The 17880-nt window shown below is 58.2% G+C and overlaps 2 protein-coding genes across 3 annotated transcripts in view; both read right to left on the bottom strand.

The window, feature by feature from the left end:
* RABL6 (RAB, member RAS oncogene family like 6) overlaps window positions 1-6105 on the bottom strand; it is a gene marked incomplete at its 5' end in the record, with an annotated part of 61834 nt that extends 55729 nt beyond the window's left edge. For both annotated transcript variants that reach the window (XM_084272682.1, XM_084272683.1), the window contains one exon: window positions 5976-6105. In XM_084272682.1, the coding sequence (XP_084128808.1) occupies window positions 5976-6105 (130 nt within the window). The remainder of the gene's footprint in view (window positions 1-5975) is intronic.
* Window positions 6106-7482: 1377 nt separating this feature from the next.
* AMBP (alpha-1-microglobulin/bikunin precursor) lies at window positions 7483-13087 on the bottom strand. The gene is made up of 10 exons (XM_084272460.1): window positions 12934-13087; window positions 12184-12326; window positions 11836-11912; window positions 11222-11335; window positions 10651-10752; window positions 10139-10176; window positions 9199-9277; window positions 8942-9109; window positions 8595-8771; window positions 7483-7613 (listed from the first exon to the last, which is right to left on the bottom strand). Exons 1-10 carry the CDS (start codon window positions 13084-13086, stop codon window positions 7582-7584), a joined length of 1083 nt encoding a protein of 360 aa, XP_084128586.1. The 5' UTR covers window position 13087; the 3' UTR covers window positions 7483-7581.
* Window positions 13088-17880: the final 4793 nt, after the last annotated feature.

The raw sequence follows: 17880 nt of genomic DNA, 5'->3' as shown, positions 1-17880 counted from the left end.
AAAATGGGCCACCCAGATATCTGATGGCAGATTCAGGTGATCAGTGTTAGGAAATATCAGACTGAAGGCTGCCTTCTGTTGTTACTCAGGAGTAATGCAGGCATTTCAGAGAGGTTTAGGAGGTAAACTGCAAGGTAAAACAGACAACACATCCAAAATCTGTGGGAGAGTTTTGCCTGGTGAAATTCTGTGCTGCAGTTGCACTGTGCTTTGGTTGCTGTACACTGAGAGGTGCTCCTGTACACTGAGAGAAAGGCTGAGGGAGCTGGGGCTGTTCAGCCTGGAGAGAAGAAGACTAAGGGGGGACCTTATTCATGTTTATCAATATCTTCAGTATGGGATGCAGGGGAAATGGGCAGCCCCTTTTCAGTGTCTGTGGGGACAGGACAAGGGGCAATGGCTGCAAGTCAGAGCATAGGAAGTTCCCCACCAACCTGGGGAAGAACTTTTCCCCAGTGAGGGTGAGGGAGCCCTGGGACAGGCTGCCCAGGGGGTGTGGAGTCTCCATCTCTGGAGAGATTCCAGCCCCGTCTGGACGCCGCCCTGTGCAATATGAGCTGGGGAGCTGCTTTGGCAGGGGGGTTGGACCCCATGAGCTCTCCAGGTCCCTTCCAACCCCTGAGATTCTGGGATTCTATGAGAAGTGCTGCTGTTTCTTCTTTCACAAAGCTGGTTGCTAAAGCAAAAGGATAAAGGCAAAACCAAGCACAGTCTTTATGGGCTGACTTCACTTAAAGGTCTCAGAGCACCTCTGCAGATAACACACTGCTTCCTGCTTTCCCTATCACTGTGTGCACGATTCCCTTTCCCACTTACAGGCAGTGAAACAGTCACTGGAGGAGTCCTTTCACTTTTCTTCATTAATGCAGCAAGTCCATGGCATGGGCAGAATGAGTTTGTGCCCTTTAAAACCCAAACCTGTCTGAAACGCTCTCGCTGCCGACCTCAGAGAGCTGTTTCAGAGTTCATACCCCTCCATGAAGTGCAGCATGAGATGCTGAACCAGTGAGTTTTAAGGGAGGAGCTGGCCCTTCCTCCTAGGGAGGCTAAGGCATGCTTCCCAGGTGACCAAACTGTGGGCTCTCCCAGAAAAGACAACCTTACCTCCCCTGGGACCTTCTCGTGTGGTGTCACTTCCACAGCTACACCTTGAGTCGGATCAAGGAACTGAACTGGCTGAAAACTGACCCCCAAATTTCTCCTTTCTGGTTTTTCCTCTCAAGTGCCCAGCTGTGTGAGCAGCAGGACAGCACACAGAGGCACATCTGAGTGGCAAGGAGACCACCCCCACCCCTGAGCAGCTCACAGGTAGGTCACTGTAGGGTGCTTGTGGCACCACTGCTCAGTGTGAACAGGTCCAAGGGCCCTTTCCAGCTCCAGCTCTCCCCATGTCAGGATCTCTTGTCTCCTACTCAGGAGTTTTCACTGACTTTTTTCCCTGAAGAAAGAAAAAGTCTTTAAAAACAGAACAGGAAGGAGGCAGGTGAAGTACAGCATTTCAATAGGGCAAAAGTTGTACTGGGGACTTTGGCTGGGGCAGGTGTACTCAGTGACATCTGCAAAGCAGGAAGGGTGGGGGAGATCAGGGCACAGCCAGGTACCTCACAGACCTGAATGTGGAAAGGGCACCAGTAATGACTGGTTAGTACCAGTACCCATGGGACAGCAACACCTGCTGCCTTATTTTAAGTTAAATTTTAAGTACTCACTGTAAACAGCCACAGGTTTGTAGCAAAGACAGGAGAATTACCTGTGGGAAGAAGGGGAGGGATGGGTAATAGATCAAGATGCAAAGAAGAAAACTAAACAAATCACCTTATTCATATTGTCACTGCATCAGGAAAAACAAGAGGTATTTTCACTCTTCAGATGGGGAGATGGAAGTGGAGCAGTGAGGATACAGGTCCAGAGAACAAGTCTCAGACCAACTCAGAATCAGAAACCAGGAGCTGCCAGCTCTGCCCATAGTCCTCCAGGATCCTGCACCAACTAAGGATCTCACCCTGCAGCAGAGATCCATGAACTTCTCTGCTAACAATCTCCATTTGGAGGGTCATAACCTTGGCCTCATTAAGGTCTCTGGGGCTGTGACTACACTCCACGCTGGTTCTGCTGCCCAAGGAAGCTCAGCTGGGCTGCAGGCACCCCCAAACACATCCCTCAGGGAACAGGCCAGGCAGCAGCAGAAGCAGGTTTGCCCCAAGTTGTACAAACCTATGTCAGCAGTAGCAGAAGACAGGAGGAGGTGGGACACAGCAAGGGGGGAAGCCTTTCTTTTGGGAGTAGTGCTGAATAGAAATACTCTAAACTGCAATCAGGGTCTGGGAACTGCCATGAAACAACACAAAAGGAGGACTTAGATGTAAGGCAGAAATCCTTCCTGGGGAGGCCCTGGCACAGGGTGCCCAGGGAAGCTGCAGCTGCCCCAGGATCCCTGGCAGGGTTCAAGGCTGGGTTGAATGGGGATTGGGGCACCCTGGGCTGGGGGGTGTCCCTGCCCATGGCAGGGGTGGTACTGGGGGGGGGCTCTGAGAGTCGTTCCCACCCAACAGGTTATTGTATGACCACAATGATTTACCAGAAGGGTATGTGGTATTAATTATGTTTTGTCTTTTAAAGCATATTTTAGGCAGAGAAGTAATAAGGGGAGGAGGGACTGGGGGTAGTTCTTGGAGCCACCACTGGTGTTTCAGCACTGGTGACTGCCCAGGGCAGGCCTGCAGTGCCCCAGGGGAGCAGCCCCTGCTTTATGCACACCCAGGGGTTTGTCCTGCACTGTGCAGGCTGCATGCAGCACTAAGAATAAAGCCCAGAACAGAAGATGTACCGTGTTCTGGACAGACACATCTGAACTGTCAGCACTTTTACACCTTTTGCTACTGCCACTGATCAGCCATGGGAAACTCCCAGGGAATCCTCTTGCCAGTGTGACCCAGGCAGCACTGTTCATTTCACCCTGGTTTGCCCATCATTGCCTTACATAAACTTTCACATTCCTGTAACCTGGGGCTGGTACTTCCTTCTGTAATTTGTCTTGTAATTTGTTTATACAAGCACTGCTGCCAAAGGAATGAGATCCACCTCGTGCTCCCTCCACCCAGCCTACTGCCTGGGCTGCCTTCCCTGGGCTGACACAGCTATCCAAACGGTGACCCAGCAGATCTGATCCAAGTTCAGGCTATCCTAAGAAGGAAAAAAAACCCAAAAAGGACAAGTTTTCACAAAGACTGGTTCCCCATACTTGGAACATCCACATGGTACAGATCCACATCACTTTCATCTCTGTCTCACAGTGCTCAAGGAACTCGTGGGTTTTGGGCCATGGTACATAACACACAGGAGCTCTGTGGGGATGATAAAGAGAGAAAATAAGGAGAGTGTGTGCTGGGAATGCACTATGAAAAGGCTTTTGTTTTGAAATAGGATGTCCCATGCAGACAACATGACTGCTGCCAAGGGGCAGCGCTGGGCTTTGCTCTCACCATCCCATCAGAAATGTAAACCTACTCACCCCACAACACTTCTTTTGAAAACTTAATGGAGTGGGAGGCAGACCATCCAAACAAGGAATTTTTATTCAACTTAGAGGCCCACACTGTGCAGTGCCATTAGAACACCACAGGATCTCCAGTAGCACTGCAAGCAGGGGGCTGTCTGGTTACACACGTACTTGGCAGCCGTGCAGGGTGGCACAGCGTGGCCTCTTTGGAGCCCTCAGACAGGCACCCAAGACCCATGTGACAAGGCCCATGTGCTGGCTGTTTGCTGCCCACTTTATCAACAAGCATCCCATGGCATTCTCAGCACATGAAACATATTTCTGAGAAGGAAACAGGCTTCATGCCATGATCAGGAATGGCCTGTAAAACCAGCAGTCACAACACCCTCTGGCTCAGGCAGCTCCAGGGCAGTGGAGGAGTTTTAAGGCTTTGTGTGTGTTCAAGGTGGCTGCAAAACACGTTCTGTGCTCCTCTGATGAACATCATGTGTTTGCTAAGACAGGAGCACTGGCTGCATGCAGGGTCTGCAGCTCTGTCCTTCTGCCCAGGGGGTGTGGAGTCTCCATCTCTAGAGAGATTCCAGCCCCGTCTGGACGCCGCCCTGTGCAATATGAGCTGGGGAGCTGCTTTGGCAGGGGGGTTGGACCCCATGAGCTCTCCAGGTCCCTTCCAACCCCTGTAATCCTGTGATTCCTGAGCAACAGCCCTTGTGATGGCATTCCTGCACAGCCCACCTTCAGCTGAGACCACTGCAACCCCACCATGCTGGAACCCACCCTGTCTATCCAGTGCCAGAGCAATGTAGGTACTCCCAACTCCCTTCCCTACGTCTGCCTGTATCTCCAATCACATTATGTAACAGCAACCCTGGGAAGAGTTACTATGGAGATTGGAAAGCTTCCCTTAAGGCAGTGACAGAAAGCTGCAGTTTCATTCCAGAGACAAAAGCAGCAACTAAGAACTCAAACCCTGATAAAGGAGGGCACAAACCAAAGAGCCTTCCTGAGGCTTTTGGTCATGAGAGAAGGAAAGCAGCAAAGCTACAGTTGGCAGTTGTGCTGCTGTGCTTCTGGCCTGGCTGCATTACCAGCAGGCAGGGGTACAGCCAGGCAGGTACCAGGAGCTGTCCCACTGGCTGCTGTGCCAGCAGGATGCAGCTGATCTGCAGTGTCCTCACTGCCTGGCAAGCTGGCTCCTTTCTCCTACATAATTGACGAGCTGGTGTGAGTTTCCCCACCTCACACAGGCACCTGCAGAGCACAGGGATGCCTTCTGGCCTCACCCTGTCCTTCCCTGGACTTCAAGTCTGTGACCCAGACCACTGTGCTGCTGCTCACAGTCATGACCAAGTGCCAAGACACTCATTTTCTAAATGAAGTGATGCAGGTGTATCTGATGTGCTGTGGATAAAGGCACCCAATGCTTCCCTAGTAAAGCAGAGAGCTTCAGAACAGTTCAGTTCAAAAGCACAATGATAATACCAAACAAGGCAAAAAAAAAAGCCCCAAGCCCCTGTGTGCAAACCTCCCCCTTCCCATTCTGTTCCAGATTAAGCACTCCTCCTGCAGCACCTGGGCCTTTGCAGGAATTCTTCAGTGCCACGTCTACAAACCAGTCTCCTTCCCAGCTGCCAATCTCTCAGCCTTCTGCAGTCTGACTTCCCTGCCTGCCCAGACCCACACAGAGGAGCTGATGATACTCACAGTGCTCTCTGGCACCAGATCTATTTTCAGCAAGGATGACATAACTACCATCCCCACCTCACAATTGTTACTTTGGGATGTACTTCACATACTTGCAGTGCCCTCCAGAAGTGTTACATTAGAAATAACCTTTACAGAGCTTTAAGGCAAAAATGCCACCCTGAGCCTCAGCACTGAATGGGAAAAACCCCTGAAAACATTCCCTGAGAGAAGAACAAACCTACCCAGTGCAGAAACAGATTGTCAGAATGAAATGATCTGCCCAGGGCACAGAGAGGCATCTATCATTCCCCTTTTTATTAAAGCCTGGCAGGGTAGAGCTTTTCAATAGAGCCTTATCATATAACCATAAGAGCTTAATTATAAATACCATTACCCAGGGCTGCAGGGCAGGTCACCCACACACTCAAGGGAGTTACTCTCTTGACGCTTGAACTGACAAAAACTGATTTACAAGGTGCTCTGTTGTGCCCCAGGCAGCGGCTGGGGATGAGGACACTGCTGCACCACAGGCTCCCAGGTCCGGCACCGAATGATAAAACTTCCCCATCCCTCACTCCTCCCACGCCTCTGCAAGCTCCACGTCTAACCGCAAACTTGGCTTCCCAATACCGACAGCACATGCACAACCCCCTTCCCCACCACCACCCCCCCCTTCCCGGGCACGCTGCGGGGTATCACACGGGATGCCCCGATGCCGTTTGCCTCCAGCCCGGGGCTGGCTGTGCCCACCCACCCCACCCCCCCCTCCCCAACCCCGGCTCCGACTCACTGTTGTACTGGACTCCCTTGGCAAACCTCCTCTGCAGCGCCTGGTTCATGGACTGCAGCCCCGCGGGGATATTCTTGTCTCTGACCGGAGCCTGGTCCGAGCCCACCAGCTTCTTCAGGGCCGAGAACATCTTTCTGGCCCCACACCTGCGCCACCGCCTCCGGGAAAAGGGCCGCTGCGCCGGGGCTCAGGGGCAGGGCGGCCCCGGCAGGGGCATAGGGGGGGTCGCGGCTCGGGGTTGGGGGGAAGAGCTGGTGGATCAGGGCTGGGGCAGCGTTGGTCCGGCCATGAGGGGCCTCCCGGGATCGGCAGAGCGGAGGTGCGCGGGCCCGGCCCGGCGGGGAGGGGAGGGGAAGGGGCTCAGCCGGGGCCCCGCCGAGCGTCGGGGGAGGGGGCGCTAACCGAGCATGGCCCGGGGCTGGGGCGGCGCGGGGAGACAGGGGGAGTTGAAGGGGGGTTAGGGAGGGCGCTTCTGCCGGCGGCGGTGGGGCCGGTGCGGCAGCTCAGCCCCGCTGGGCGCCGCCGCTCGGGCGCGGGGAGCGGAGGCGGCACAGGACTCCCGCCGCCGCCGCCGCCATCTTGCCTCTTCCGCCTCGCCGCCCGAGGACGGGGCGCGCGCGCGGCTCTGGCTACGGCGGCCGGCAGGGGCCAGGCGGGCGCGGAGCGCGGGGCCCCAGAGCGTCCTGGGCCTGCGCGACACCCGCCGCGCCCCAGGGCCGCCCGCGCCGTCACCTCCCGGCGCTGCCCCGCTCAGCCCCGGGACTCCCCCAGGCGCCTCAGGGCTTCAAACCCCACCACCCGTGACCCCGAAACCCTGTAACCCCCTCCTGGGTCCCCATAGCTGCCGCTGACCCCGTGCCCCCTGTAATCCCCCCCAGCCGTTCATCATGCCCTCCAGGGACCCCCTGTGACCCCCCGGGACACCCCATCTCTCCAGCACCCTCACAACCCCATAATTCCCTCCTGGGACCCCCAGCAACCCCCCCCCCCCGTGACCTCTAATACCTGAATTCCCTGCTGCATCCCACCACGGGCCCTTCTGATCCTGTAATCCCACAGTCTTCTCCTGCAGCCCCCCCAGGGTCACCTCTGGAACCCCGGAATCCCTCGCTGTACCCTCACATAACCTCTGTCCAGCTCCACGATCCCGATCCTGGGCTCACCCCTGGGCCCACCATGCTCTTCCCAGTATGGCCCCGATGCGGCAGCTGTTACTCCCCCACTGCCCCCTTCCCGACTGCCCACCTGGGAAATGGAGGGTGGGGTGGTGAAGCCCACCCAGCGGGACATCCCAAACCCCTTGGTGCCCCAGATGGCCACCCCAACACTGTGTGCACAGCAGGGTGAGCAGGGATAGAGACTCAGTGGGGAGTACTGAGCAGACACACAGAGCAGGAGGACACCTCATCAAGGAAGACAACAAAGACCCCACAGCATCTCCTGCCTCTCCTGGACCCCTACTCTGCTCCCCCCCCACCAGCTTGAGGATGGACAATAGGCTCATTGGTCACATTAGAGACATTTACTGCTGGAGGCATCTCCTGTGTCGCTGGCACTCTCCAGTCAGGCCCGGTCCTGGGTGCTGGCAGTGCATCCTCTGCCTGCATCAGTTTGACAGATGCAGAAACTCCTCGTCCTCTGCAAGCAGAAAGACATGGGGTGATGGACAGACCCACAGACACTGCACCCCCACCCAGACAGTGGCATCCCTTCTGTCAGTGATGGGGGGAAGCAGTCTGGATCCTTGGAAGCACGTGCCCCCCGTGCTGTCCTGGGATGTCACTTCATGTCCTACCACCCACCATGGTGGCATTAATACACTTTATATTGGTGATGGGATAATGAAAGATGGGTTGTACCCTGACATGCATTACTGTGGCCCTTCTCCCATCTGTGGGGACACAGCCAGTCTCCAGACACCACCCCTGGGAACAGACTTGCCCAGGGCTGGCTATGCTTGAAGACCCCCCTGAGCTTACTCCTCTGTACAGAGAAATTTCCCCTGCCAGGCTCCTGAAAACCTGCTTGTTCATCCATCCCGATGATGGCCCATCCATCCCAAGGGCCAAGAGTGAACCTCCATGTGAGTTTCAGCATGGAAACCCTGCCCTGGCTTGAGCTGGAGAGTCTGTCAGGGTGCCCCTCCAGTGGGGCCCCCGGTTTGGTCCTCATTTGGTATCAGGGTCTCTACACTCCCCAGTTCTTTCAGCCACTCCTCCCTCACTAGCAGGGTGCTGTCCCCTCCACTGCTGCACCCCAGCCTGCTCAGGGACATTCATGGTTTATCAGGAGGGACACCCTGGTCACAGCACGTCTGCAGCCTGACCCCTGGGTGATGCTGCCTGTGGGTTAATGACCATATTCCTCGGTCTGACAGTGCCCCAACCCAGGGCAGACCAACAAACCCAGCCCAGGCACAGCACAAACCCAGGACAAACCCATCCCAGCCTTAATTCGGACTCAGGACAGACCCACCCTGAACCTTTACAGACCCTTGCCAAGGCCCACCCCAGACCTGAGACAGTCTAGTCTGAACCCCTGGCAGACCAAACACGTGCTAGACCCAGCCCAGAGCAGGACAAGAGCTGGTGCAGCCCCGGGCAGGCTGTGGGCAGGTACCTGCCAGCGGAGGAGCCCCGCAGTACTCCTTGCACTCCTTCTCCGAGTAGAAATGGTTCCCGTTGCCCTTGCAGCCTCCATAGCTGAACGTGATGCACTTGCCCTGAGCGGCGTCGAAGGCCCAGCGTGTCACCGGCTTCTGGCAGGGCCCCTGCACGATGGGCAGCCTGCAGGCAGCTGCAGGGACAGGAGGCTGCTCTGAGGCAGGGAGCTCGGGGGGGGGATCCTCACACCTCCCACGCTGCACAGGGCGGCCTCCCAGGCCCGCTCTCGGATCCCCTCGGGGGTCTCAAAGGCACCCCCCATGCCCACACCCCGCCGAGACGTCTCCGGGCGGCCCCGCTCACCCTCGGTCCGGCAGGCCTGCAGGCACTCCTTCTCCGAGTAGAAGTTGTTGCCGTTGCCCAGGCAGCCGCCATAGAGGAAGGTCTCGCAGGCCATGGAGGAGGAGTTGTAGAAGAAGCGGGAGAGCATCCCGCTGCAGGGCCCAGGGTCCTGGCTCAGCCGACACGAGTCTGCGGGCAAGCGCGGCACGGGCTGTCGCGGCCCAAGAGGGATGCAGGGCAGGGGGAGGCTGATGCAGCCCCCCTCCCCTGGGACATACCTTCCTTATTGCCGATGTAGGGGGGCAGAGGCCCCGCGGCTGAGCCCTCCTCGGGGGGCAGGACTGCTCTCCGTGCCCTCTGCATGGGGAAGGAAGGAAGTACAGAGCTGCTGTCAGTCCCTGCCTGTGGGACCTGCTGCCCACCCAATTGCTCCCCACCATGGTGCTGAGCCTCCCCCAGACCCCTTGCTGCCCTCGGGGGTGGACAGCGTTGGGGGGCAGCTCTGCTGGGTACTGCAACCCATCCAGGCTCCTCGGTGCTCCCAGCGCATACCCAGTCATTGAACTTGGGTCAACAGGCTGGGATCCCTCCACAACTCAGCATCTTACCATCCTGAGTGGGCACCAGGATCATGTATTTTGTGTGAAGATACCCAAAGTGCCTCAGTCGTGTCCTGTGCTGGCCTGGGGACATGTCTTTCCTCTCACTTATGCAAGGTGTCCTCCGGACATGTCACCTGCTCTCACCTCAACTGGGCTATTTCTCCTATGAAAGTCCCATTCCCTCTTGAAAATCCTTCTAAACTCAACCCTGTGAGATTAGGAGGTGCTGAGTGACTATAGCTAAGGGTGCTGGGCTGCCTTCCCTTCCCTGGCAGGGGGGTTCCACAGCTTGGCTGGAGCACCCACATCCAGGCAAGGATGCAGGAGACACCAGCTCCACATGTGGCAACTTACACGCCATGAAAAGATCAGAGCAGGAAAGAACCATTGCCTTCCACTTGGAAACAAGCCCTGGTGCCCACCCGACCCCTGGGACCCTCACCCTGAAGCCTGTGCTTGACTGTGTCCCCATTCTCACAGGCGAAGCCCATTGGCAGAGATGAAAGAGCATCTCCCAGGGCAGCCAGTGGAGCCTCTGGTCCCTGGATCTCTAGTAAGTTTGGCTTGTGGGGATGTCCACAGCCTGGCTCAGGAGGTCCCAGCCTGGACCACTCACCTGGGATGCAGGTGCAGTCTCCTGAGGAATGCATTCACCTGGCCCGGATGACAGGAGAGAAGATCAGGAGCGTGAGAGAGGAGGTGTCATGGCAAGCTGAGCGTGGTCCTGCACCAGGCTCGAGCAGGACCCTGGGGAAGGGGGCACCCTCCCAGTTTCACCTCAGTGCTCTTCCCCTCTTGCTGCTTTCCACCTCCCACTCGCAGGAACACCATCCTAAAATCCCCACACCCACCTGCATTGTGCTAGCACCTTCTGAACCCCAGGCTGAGCAAGATGCTCCTCAGGAGCACCCAGACATGGGAAGCAGTTGAATGTCCCTGGGCATCCTGTGCCCTCATCCCAGCACAGCGCTGTGGGGTATGCTGACTGGCCAGCCCAGCAGGGACCCCAGTCTCTCCTCCCTCCACCTCGACTGTCCCCCTACCCCTCAGCCTCACACACCAGGAAGGAGCAGCTCAGGCACACTGGGGACAGGCAGGGGGAGAGGCGTGTGCCTCATGGTAGGGTACCTCTGTTGGCCAGGGTGAAGATGGAGTCTGCAGGGATGCCCATCTCTAGAGCCAGCTGCTGGAAAGACTCGATGAGGTCCTCACGTAGCTCCGGGCTCCTTCCTGGGCAAGAGGACAGGCTGTGAGGAGGGTTGGCATGGGAGTGGGTCTGCATGAGGTGTGCCAACACCCACTGACCCACAGAGCTCAGGCAGCTGCAGGCAGGCCCAGTACCAGTCTCTTGGTCCTGCCCACCCTCTCCTCCATCATTCCTAACCAGCCTTGACCAAGGGGTGAAGTGGTTTGAGTATCTCCCAGCCATGAAGGAGCCATCTCCTGCCACTTCAGGGCCTGGGATTATGCCAAGCAGATGCTGCCACCCCAAACAACAGGCTGCTTTGGGGTTCACTGTGTGATGTGGCTGTAGACTGAGCCATGAGACTGAAGCTCTGTAGTGCTCCAAGGCACTGCTTCCAAAGCCACGGTCAGGTCCTCGGGGCCAGGGGACCTGAGGGACCCTTGGGTGGTATTTCCAAGCTGTGCTGTCCCACCCCAGAGCCTGCTTGCCCACAAGTGCCGTAGCTGGACATACCATACAGCTTCAGGGTGGTGGATGGGCCAAAACTACTTTTCTTCTTCATCAGAATGACAGCATACTCTTCATAATTGGTACGGAGCACGTAGGACCGGATAGACACATCCCATTCTGGTGAGACAGAGGACCAGGGGACATCATTCCTGCCCCCCAAGGAGAAGCAGGGCAGTGTAAGGCAGCCCCAGAGCTGGGGGCTGAAGTCAGCCAGCTGATTCAAGAAAATAGCTGATTTGGGGGGAGGATACTGATATAACCCTCCCTCCTTTTAGGCTCACCAGCCTCTTCTTAGTCGAGGAGACTGGAAAACAAGGGTTGAGGACAATGGAGACACCACCAACACAGCCTGCCCCAGCTTGGGACCCCGGGAATGGGAGGGATCTGGTGGAACATCTCGTAGCCCCGTGCCTATGCAGACACAGTCATGAGACACCCCCCTTTGCCCCAACTTCATTCCATTCTTGGGCTAGAACTATCCCAAACTGTGGAGTGGCTTCTGGCCCCTGCTCTCCTGAACCCCTTCCCCAGCTGTCAGCTCTGGCCAGTGCTGATGTCCATCTCCCAGCCACGTTCAGCTCTCGGAGCTGAGTGGGTCAGCAGCGAGCCCGACTTACTGGGGTTGTAGTAGGTGTATTTGCCAGGGGTGCTGGTTTTCTCATACTCTCCTGAGACGTGTGTGCAGTCACCTTGCCTTGAGGGAGGAGGGAAAAGATCAGCTGTACAGAGGGATCGTTTCTCCTGGTTATTGCATGAAACCCACGTCTGGGGCACCGAGGCCATGGCATGGGACCCCCGAAATTCCCCTGCCCGAGGCCTTGGGCATTTGAGCCCAATCCAATCCCTCCTCAGGCTCTGATGCCAGCCACCCCCTCCCTGGTCTCATTCCAGCCCCTTGGAGATGGAGCACCCCTGGGTGGAGTGGCTTTGGAGGAAGCTGGAGCACCCACGGCAGTGCCACATACCGCAGCCTGGTGCTGGCAGTGCTGATTTGGTTGGTGCTGGGGCCAGGGCCCAGCACCAGTGTGCCCATGCTGAACTTCTCTTTGTAGTTCTTCATCCATTTGCAGGTCGTGCCAATGGCGATGTCGTACCACTTCCCATACATCTGCAGGGAGAAGAAAGGGACATCTCCACCCCAAACCCTTGCCCTGGAGGTGAGACAGCTCCGTGTTTTCTGCAGAGCTGAAGTATCTGTGGCCCCAGAGAGCAACTGGGGAGTGATGCTGCAGGGTGCTAACGCCAGAGCTGCTGCAGGATTTGGGAAGTGGATCAGCACAGACTAGGATTTTCCTTGGTATCCTGACCACCAGGCAGGGCTGGACACATCAGGCTGGCACCCCTCATGTGCCCCAGGGGCGCTCAGGACCAGACATGCATGGGCTGTGCAGAGCCTAGCAGGGGCTGGGGCTGCCTGTGGGACATCTCCCAGGCAGCCTGCATCCCACATGACCCCTGTGAGCTGGGGCTGCACCTGGGCCCTGCCCACACCTCTTAGTCTGGGCAGATCACCAGACATCTCACGGGATTCATCCTTCCCAGCCGCTCGGGCTCCAGATGCCCTGCAGAGGTGTCTGCCAGGATAAGGCCGTCCCCAAGGCTGGTGGCACTGCCAATGCCTGTCCCCCACGGCCTGGCACAGCAGGAGTAAATGAAATAAAGCCTTCCCCCATCCCTGCTTCCCCCAGAACGACGGGACGGCAAGCCGCTATTACCCGCTCAGCCTCGAAATTCTCCTGCACTTGGATATCTTCATCCTGGTCCCCAACAGGGATCCCGTTGGCCGTGGCAAAGAGAAGAAGGGAAAGGAGACCCCAAAACATCATGGCTGGTGGCTTTGGAGAGCCGCTGAGCCCCAGTGCGCTCATCCCGGACTCTGTGCTGTCCTCACTGCGCAGCAGCGTGACCTTCAGACTGCAGCCAGCAGCCGGCCAGCCTGGCCGCAGGGAGCTGCCAGGGAGGCGTGGGGAAGCCGGGGGTCGCGCATGGTCCCCAGTGCTCGCTGCTGCCCTCCATGGTGGCTGGGATTTGCGGAGAGGCAGCGTGAGGTGCAGGAGGGCAGGTGAGCATCTTTGAGGCTGAAAGCCCTCATCCTCACCTGCTCCCGCAGCACCTCTTGGCCCAGGCATGGGGTCAGATGGGCCATCTCCTTTATTCTACCTTGGTATTCGGTACTGTTGTGCTGGCGTCCCCTGAAGAGCCCCGATGAAGCCCCCTGCCCCAGTGGACCAGCCCAACCCTGCATGAAGGAGAGGATCGAAGGGTCCCCATCACACCAGCCCAACCCTGCATGAAGGAGAGGATCAAAGGGTCCCCAGTGGACCAGCCCAACCCTGCATGAAGGAGAGGATCGAAGGGTCCCCATCACTTGCCCCAGTCTGCCTAATCCTGACCAGTGCCCGTTGAGAGCAGAGCCCACGCTGCCCTCTCCCCATCTGGGCCCTCTCCCTCGGGGGTCCCACAGCGGTGGCTGGGGGCTGCGAGCCTGGCAGGCGCGGGAGGCGTGGGGCACGCCGCCCGTCCCACCACTGTTTGCCTTCGCGGGATGATTAACTGAGACCAAACAGCCCGAGGGGAAGGGCAAACAGAGCAAAGGGCAGGGCTCGGCTCCCACTCGGGCCAGTGTTTACAGAGAAGGGCCTGCGCTGGCAGGAGCCCTCGGACTTTTCCCCCTCGGCCGCCCCGGGGGCGGATGAACGGGGGGCGGGGGACGGGCAGGGGTAGGGGCAGGGGCAGCCTGAGCATCTCCCACATCATCTGGGGTGTCCTGGGAGCAGGGGGGAGGGGGAAATCCAGGCACGAGGCAGGGGCTTCTTTACCGCCCTGTGCTTCTCCCTCTCTGGAGGAGCCCGGCCCGGCCCAGAGCAGCCCCGGGGCCGCCCCCCATATAGCCGGGGCTGCGGGACGCGGGGCTGGCCCGGCGGCCGCTCCAGCGCTAGGTGGCAGCCGGCGGTAAGGAATGGCAGCCCGGCCCGCTCCCTCGCCCGGCCCCCGCCGGACCCCGCTGTGCCCCTGGCAGCGATGGGCAGTGGGGACGGGCAGCGATGGGGAGTGGGGACCGGCAGCGATGGGCAATGGGGACGGGCAGCGATGGGCAATGGGGACGGGCAGCGATGGGCAATGGGGACGGGCAGCGATGGGCAGTGGGGACGGGCAGCGATGGGCAGTGGGGATGGGCAGCGGTGGGCAGTGGGGACCGGCAGCGATGGGCAATGGGGACGGGCAGCGGTGGGCAGTGGGGACGGGCAGCGGTGGGCAGTGGGGACCGGCAGCGATGGGCAGTGGGGATGGGCAGCGGTGGGCAATGGGGACGGGCAGCGATGGGCAATGGGGACGGGCAGCGATGGGCAGTGGGGACGGGCAGCGATGGGCAGTGGGGATGGGCAGCGGTGGGCAGTGGGGACGGGCAGGGCCGGCCCCGTTGCGGGGCGGGATGGCCGGAGCTCCGTGCTGTTCCGGGGCAGCGGCAGCAGCTGCCCGGTGCTGTCGGGGTGCTGCCGGTGCGGGGAACGGGGCCGTCCCGTGGCACCGATGCACGGAAAAGCACCGGGGGGCAAATGTGTCCCGACGGCGACAGAGCCGGGTGCGAACAGCGCCAGGATGTGTCCCTCAACATCCTCTTTTGGGACCGTCCCGCTTTACTGGGCTCACAAGTGCCCCATGCTGGGACTCGGCAGGGCAGCGGGGAGGAGGATGCTGAGCCGGCATCTCCTGCGGCTCGGCGCCTGCCCTGCGCGGGGCTGCGGGGGGGTGGCTGTTCCCTCCCGAAGGACAACAGCTGGAGAAGCTGCCGGCCTGGAGCACGTCCAGCCGGATCCGCTCCTCTTCTGTACTCAGGAACGCAGTGTGTGGCTCTGGCCCTGGGCCTGTGGGCACCATCCTTGCTGGGAAATCTGTACTGGGAAAGGCCAGGGAAGTGGTGCAGCCCCCATCTCCTTGCTCACTGCTGAAAACGACTCATGGTCCCCATCCCCGAGGCCTCGGCTGCATTGGTGCTGGCATCACTGCAGCAGCTGTCAGAGGAACCTCGATGGAGAACCCCCCATGCTGCCAGAGCACGGGGCTGTGACAGAGCCTTTGTAGGGCATGGCTCTTCTAGAAGAGGGGTCTGGAGCCCTGTGCTCTGGGGTCCCAAGCATGGCAGCCCTGGGGAGCATCAGCTGGACCAGGCGGCTCTGGGTTGTTCCTGTGGATTGCTCTGCAGGGAGAAGGGGCAGCAGCAGCCCTGGGGGGGGGGCAGCAGCACATGAGCAGCTGCTGGTTGTGTGGGAAGTTTAGCCAACGCTTTGGTTTCAGACCAGTTTGGACAGAAACCAAATGTAGGGAGAAACCACCAGAAGATTCCTGCAGACCAAATTCCCCCAGTCCCACCGGTGCTGAGAGAGCCGGGCTCCAGCAGCCCTGCTGGACCAGGCAGGGCTGCAAGGGGATGCTGGGGCTGGCCAGGGGGAGGAAGCACAGCACGACCTGGGGGCCCCGAGCACTGTGAGCAGCGCCCCAAGGCCCCATGCCCTGACCTGGTGGCTGGGGGCACATGGTGCAGATCCTGCAGAGGTGAGGGCCACCAAGACTCTGTGTCCAGCAGTGGCAAAAAGAGATGCTATTCACTTCCACGGGCCTGACTCCCCTCCCCCTCCTCACCAGCTGTATTGTGGGTTAGAGGAGGCATTCCTGCCTCATCCTTTCAGTGTCCCTTTATGAACCTGTGTCTATGAGCTCATCCAGTCCCTTTCCCCTTGCTGAACCCAACAGTGTTTCATGGCTCCTTTTCCCCTTTGGCAGCAAGCTCTAGGCATCCAAACCCTGCCATATGAAGAAGCTGGGTATTTTCTGTTTAAACCCATCACCCATTAAGTGCTCCTTACTTCAAGGACTGCTGGAGTACTACAGTTTCATGCCCATCTTGTGCAATGCCTTCATGATTTTGCAAGCCTCAGCCATAGCCTCCCTTGGTCTTTCCCTTTCCAAACAGGTGAGCCTCAGCCTTTCCAGTCCCCTCTCATACAGCAGGGACTTCATCTCCTTGGTTATTACAGAGCAGGTCCAGAGAAAATCAGCTCCCCTGCGTCCCTGAGCTGTGAAAACCAGAGCTCAAGCATGCAGCTCACAAGATGAGGGCTTGCCAAGGCTTTCTAGTTTCTATGAAACACTTTCCATCTTGTTCCTAGCACCCTTCTTGATCACACAACATTTTGATGCCTTCCTTGGCTGCTGCCACCAAACTCTGAAGTCACCAGGTCAGTGATGGTTCCCAGTTTAACCCTGTGTCCTGAGCTCCATGCAGACACCCCCTCTGATCACTTCCCCCTTCATTTCTCTACACCAAAGCTCACCTGCTGCCTCTTTGCCCCGCAGTTTTGTGAGGTCCTTCCAAACTCCCTGACACCAGCACAGCCTTTGGCCATCCAGAAGAGCTGAGTGTCCTCTGTGAACGTGAAGATTTCCCTGTTCACTCCCTTGTTGGAGTTGTGGAACCACTTTGTTTTGGTTTTGAATGGTGACACACATTTTACCCAAGCTTCTTGTGCCCAGTTTAACACCCTCCAGGCTATGTTTAGGATCTTGGGGTTTTGGGTATTTTTGGGGATAGGGTATTTCTACACAGTTCCTCTTCCTGAGCTTGTTCTGGGGTGTATGGGGTATACCTGACACTCTGTCCCACTGCACTGCCATAGTGCTGTGATTCACAGTAAGGAGAGATTCCTCCAGTATCTCTTCATCCTGCTCTCAAGCACTCAAGATCCAGCCCAGAACAGCATATTCCTTTGTGGGTTATAGACCTCATGGCTCCTGGAGACCTCATTTACCTCACCCACAGATGGCATCTCAACATCTTGCCTTGAGAAATCACAGAATCACATAATCACAGGGGTTGGAAGGGACCTGGAGAGCTCATGGGGTCCAACCCCCCTGCCAAAGCAGCTCCCCAGCTCATATTGCACAGGGCGGCGTCCAGACGGGGCTGGAATCTCTCCAGAGATGGAGACTCCACACCCCCTGGGCAGCCTGTCCCAGGGCTCCCTCACCCTCACTGGGGAAAAGTTCTTCTCAATGTTGGTGGGGAAATTCCTGTGCTCTGACTTGCAGCCATTGCCCCTTGTCCTGTCCCCACAGACACTGAAAAGGGGCTGCCCATTTCCCCCTGCATCCCATCCTCAAGATATTGATAAACATGAATAAGGTCCCCCCTCAGTCTTCTTCTCTCCAGGCTGAACAGCCCCAGCTCACTCAGCCTTTCCTCACAGGGGAGATGCTCCAGGCCCTTCACCATCTCTGTCCCTCCTCTGGACTCTCTCCAGGAGATCCCTGTCTTTTTTATCCCAGGGAGCCCAGCACTGGACACAACACTCCAGGTGGGGCCTGACCAGGGCAGAGCAGAGGGGGAGGATCCCCTCCTGTGACCTGCTGGCCACACTCCTCTTGATGCCCCCAGGATCCCATTGTCTCTCTCAGCCCCCAGGGCACACTGCTGGCTCATGGCCACCCTGTCACCCACCAGGACCCCCAGGTCCATCTCTGCAGAGATGCTCACTCCTACGAAGCCTGTAGCCAGGGCACCACTGCACCTCAGCAGTTGCCCTCCTTCCCCATGTCTCTTTGTCCTGGTGCACAGTGCCACCGCATGCTGCCAAGCTTCCCACTGCCACCAGTGCTCCCAGCAT

This window comes from Gallinula chloropus, assembly GCF_964237585.1.
Source record: "Gallinula chloropus genome assembly, chromosome: 18".
Classification (NCBI taxonomy): Eukaryota; Metazoa; Chordata; class Aves; order Gruiformes; family Rallidae; genus Gallinula; species Gallinula chloropus.
Note: the sequence above shows the minus strand (reverse complement) of the source record. Positions and strands in the feature narration are given on the sequence as shown.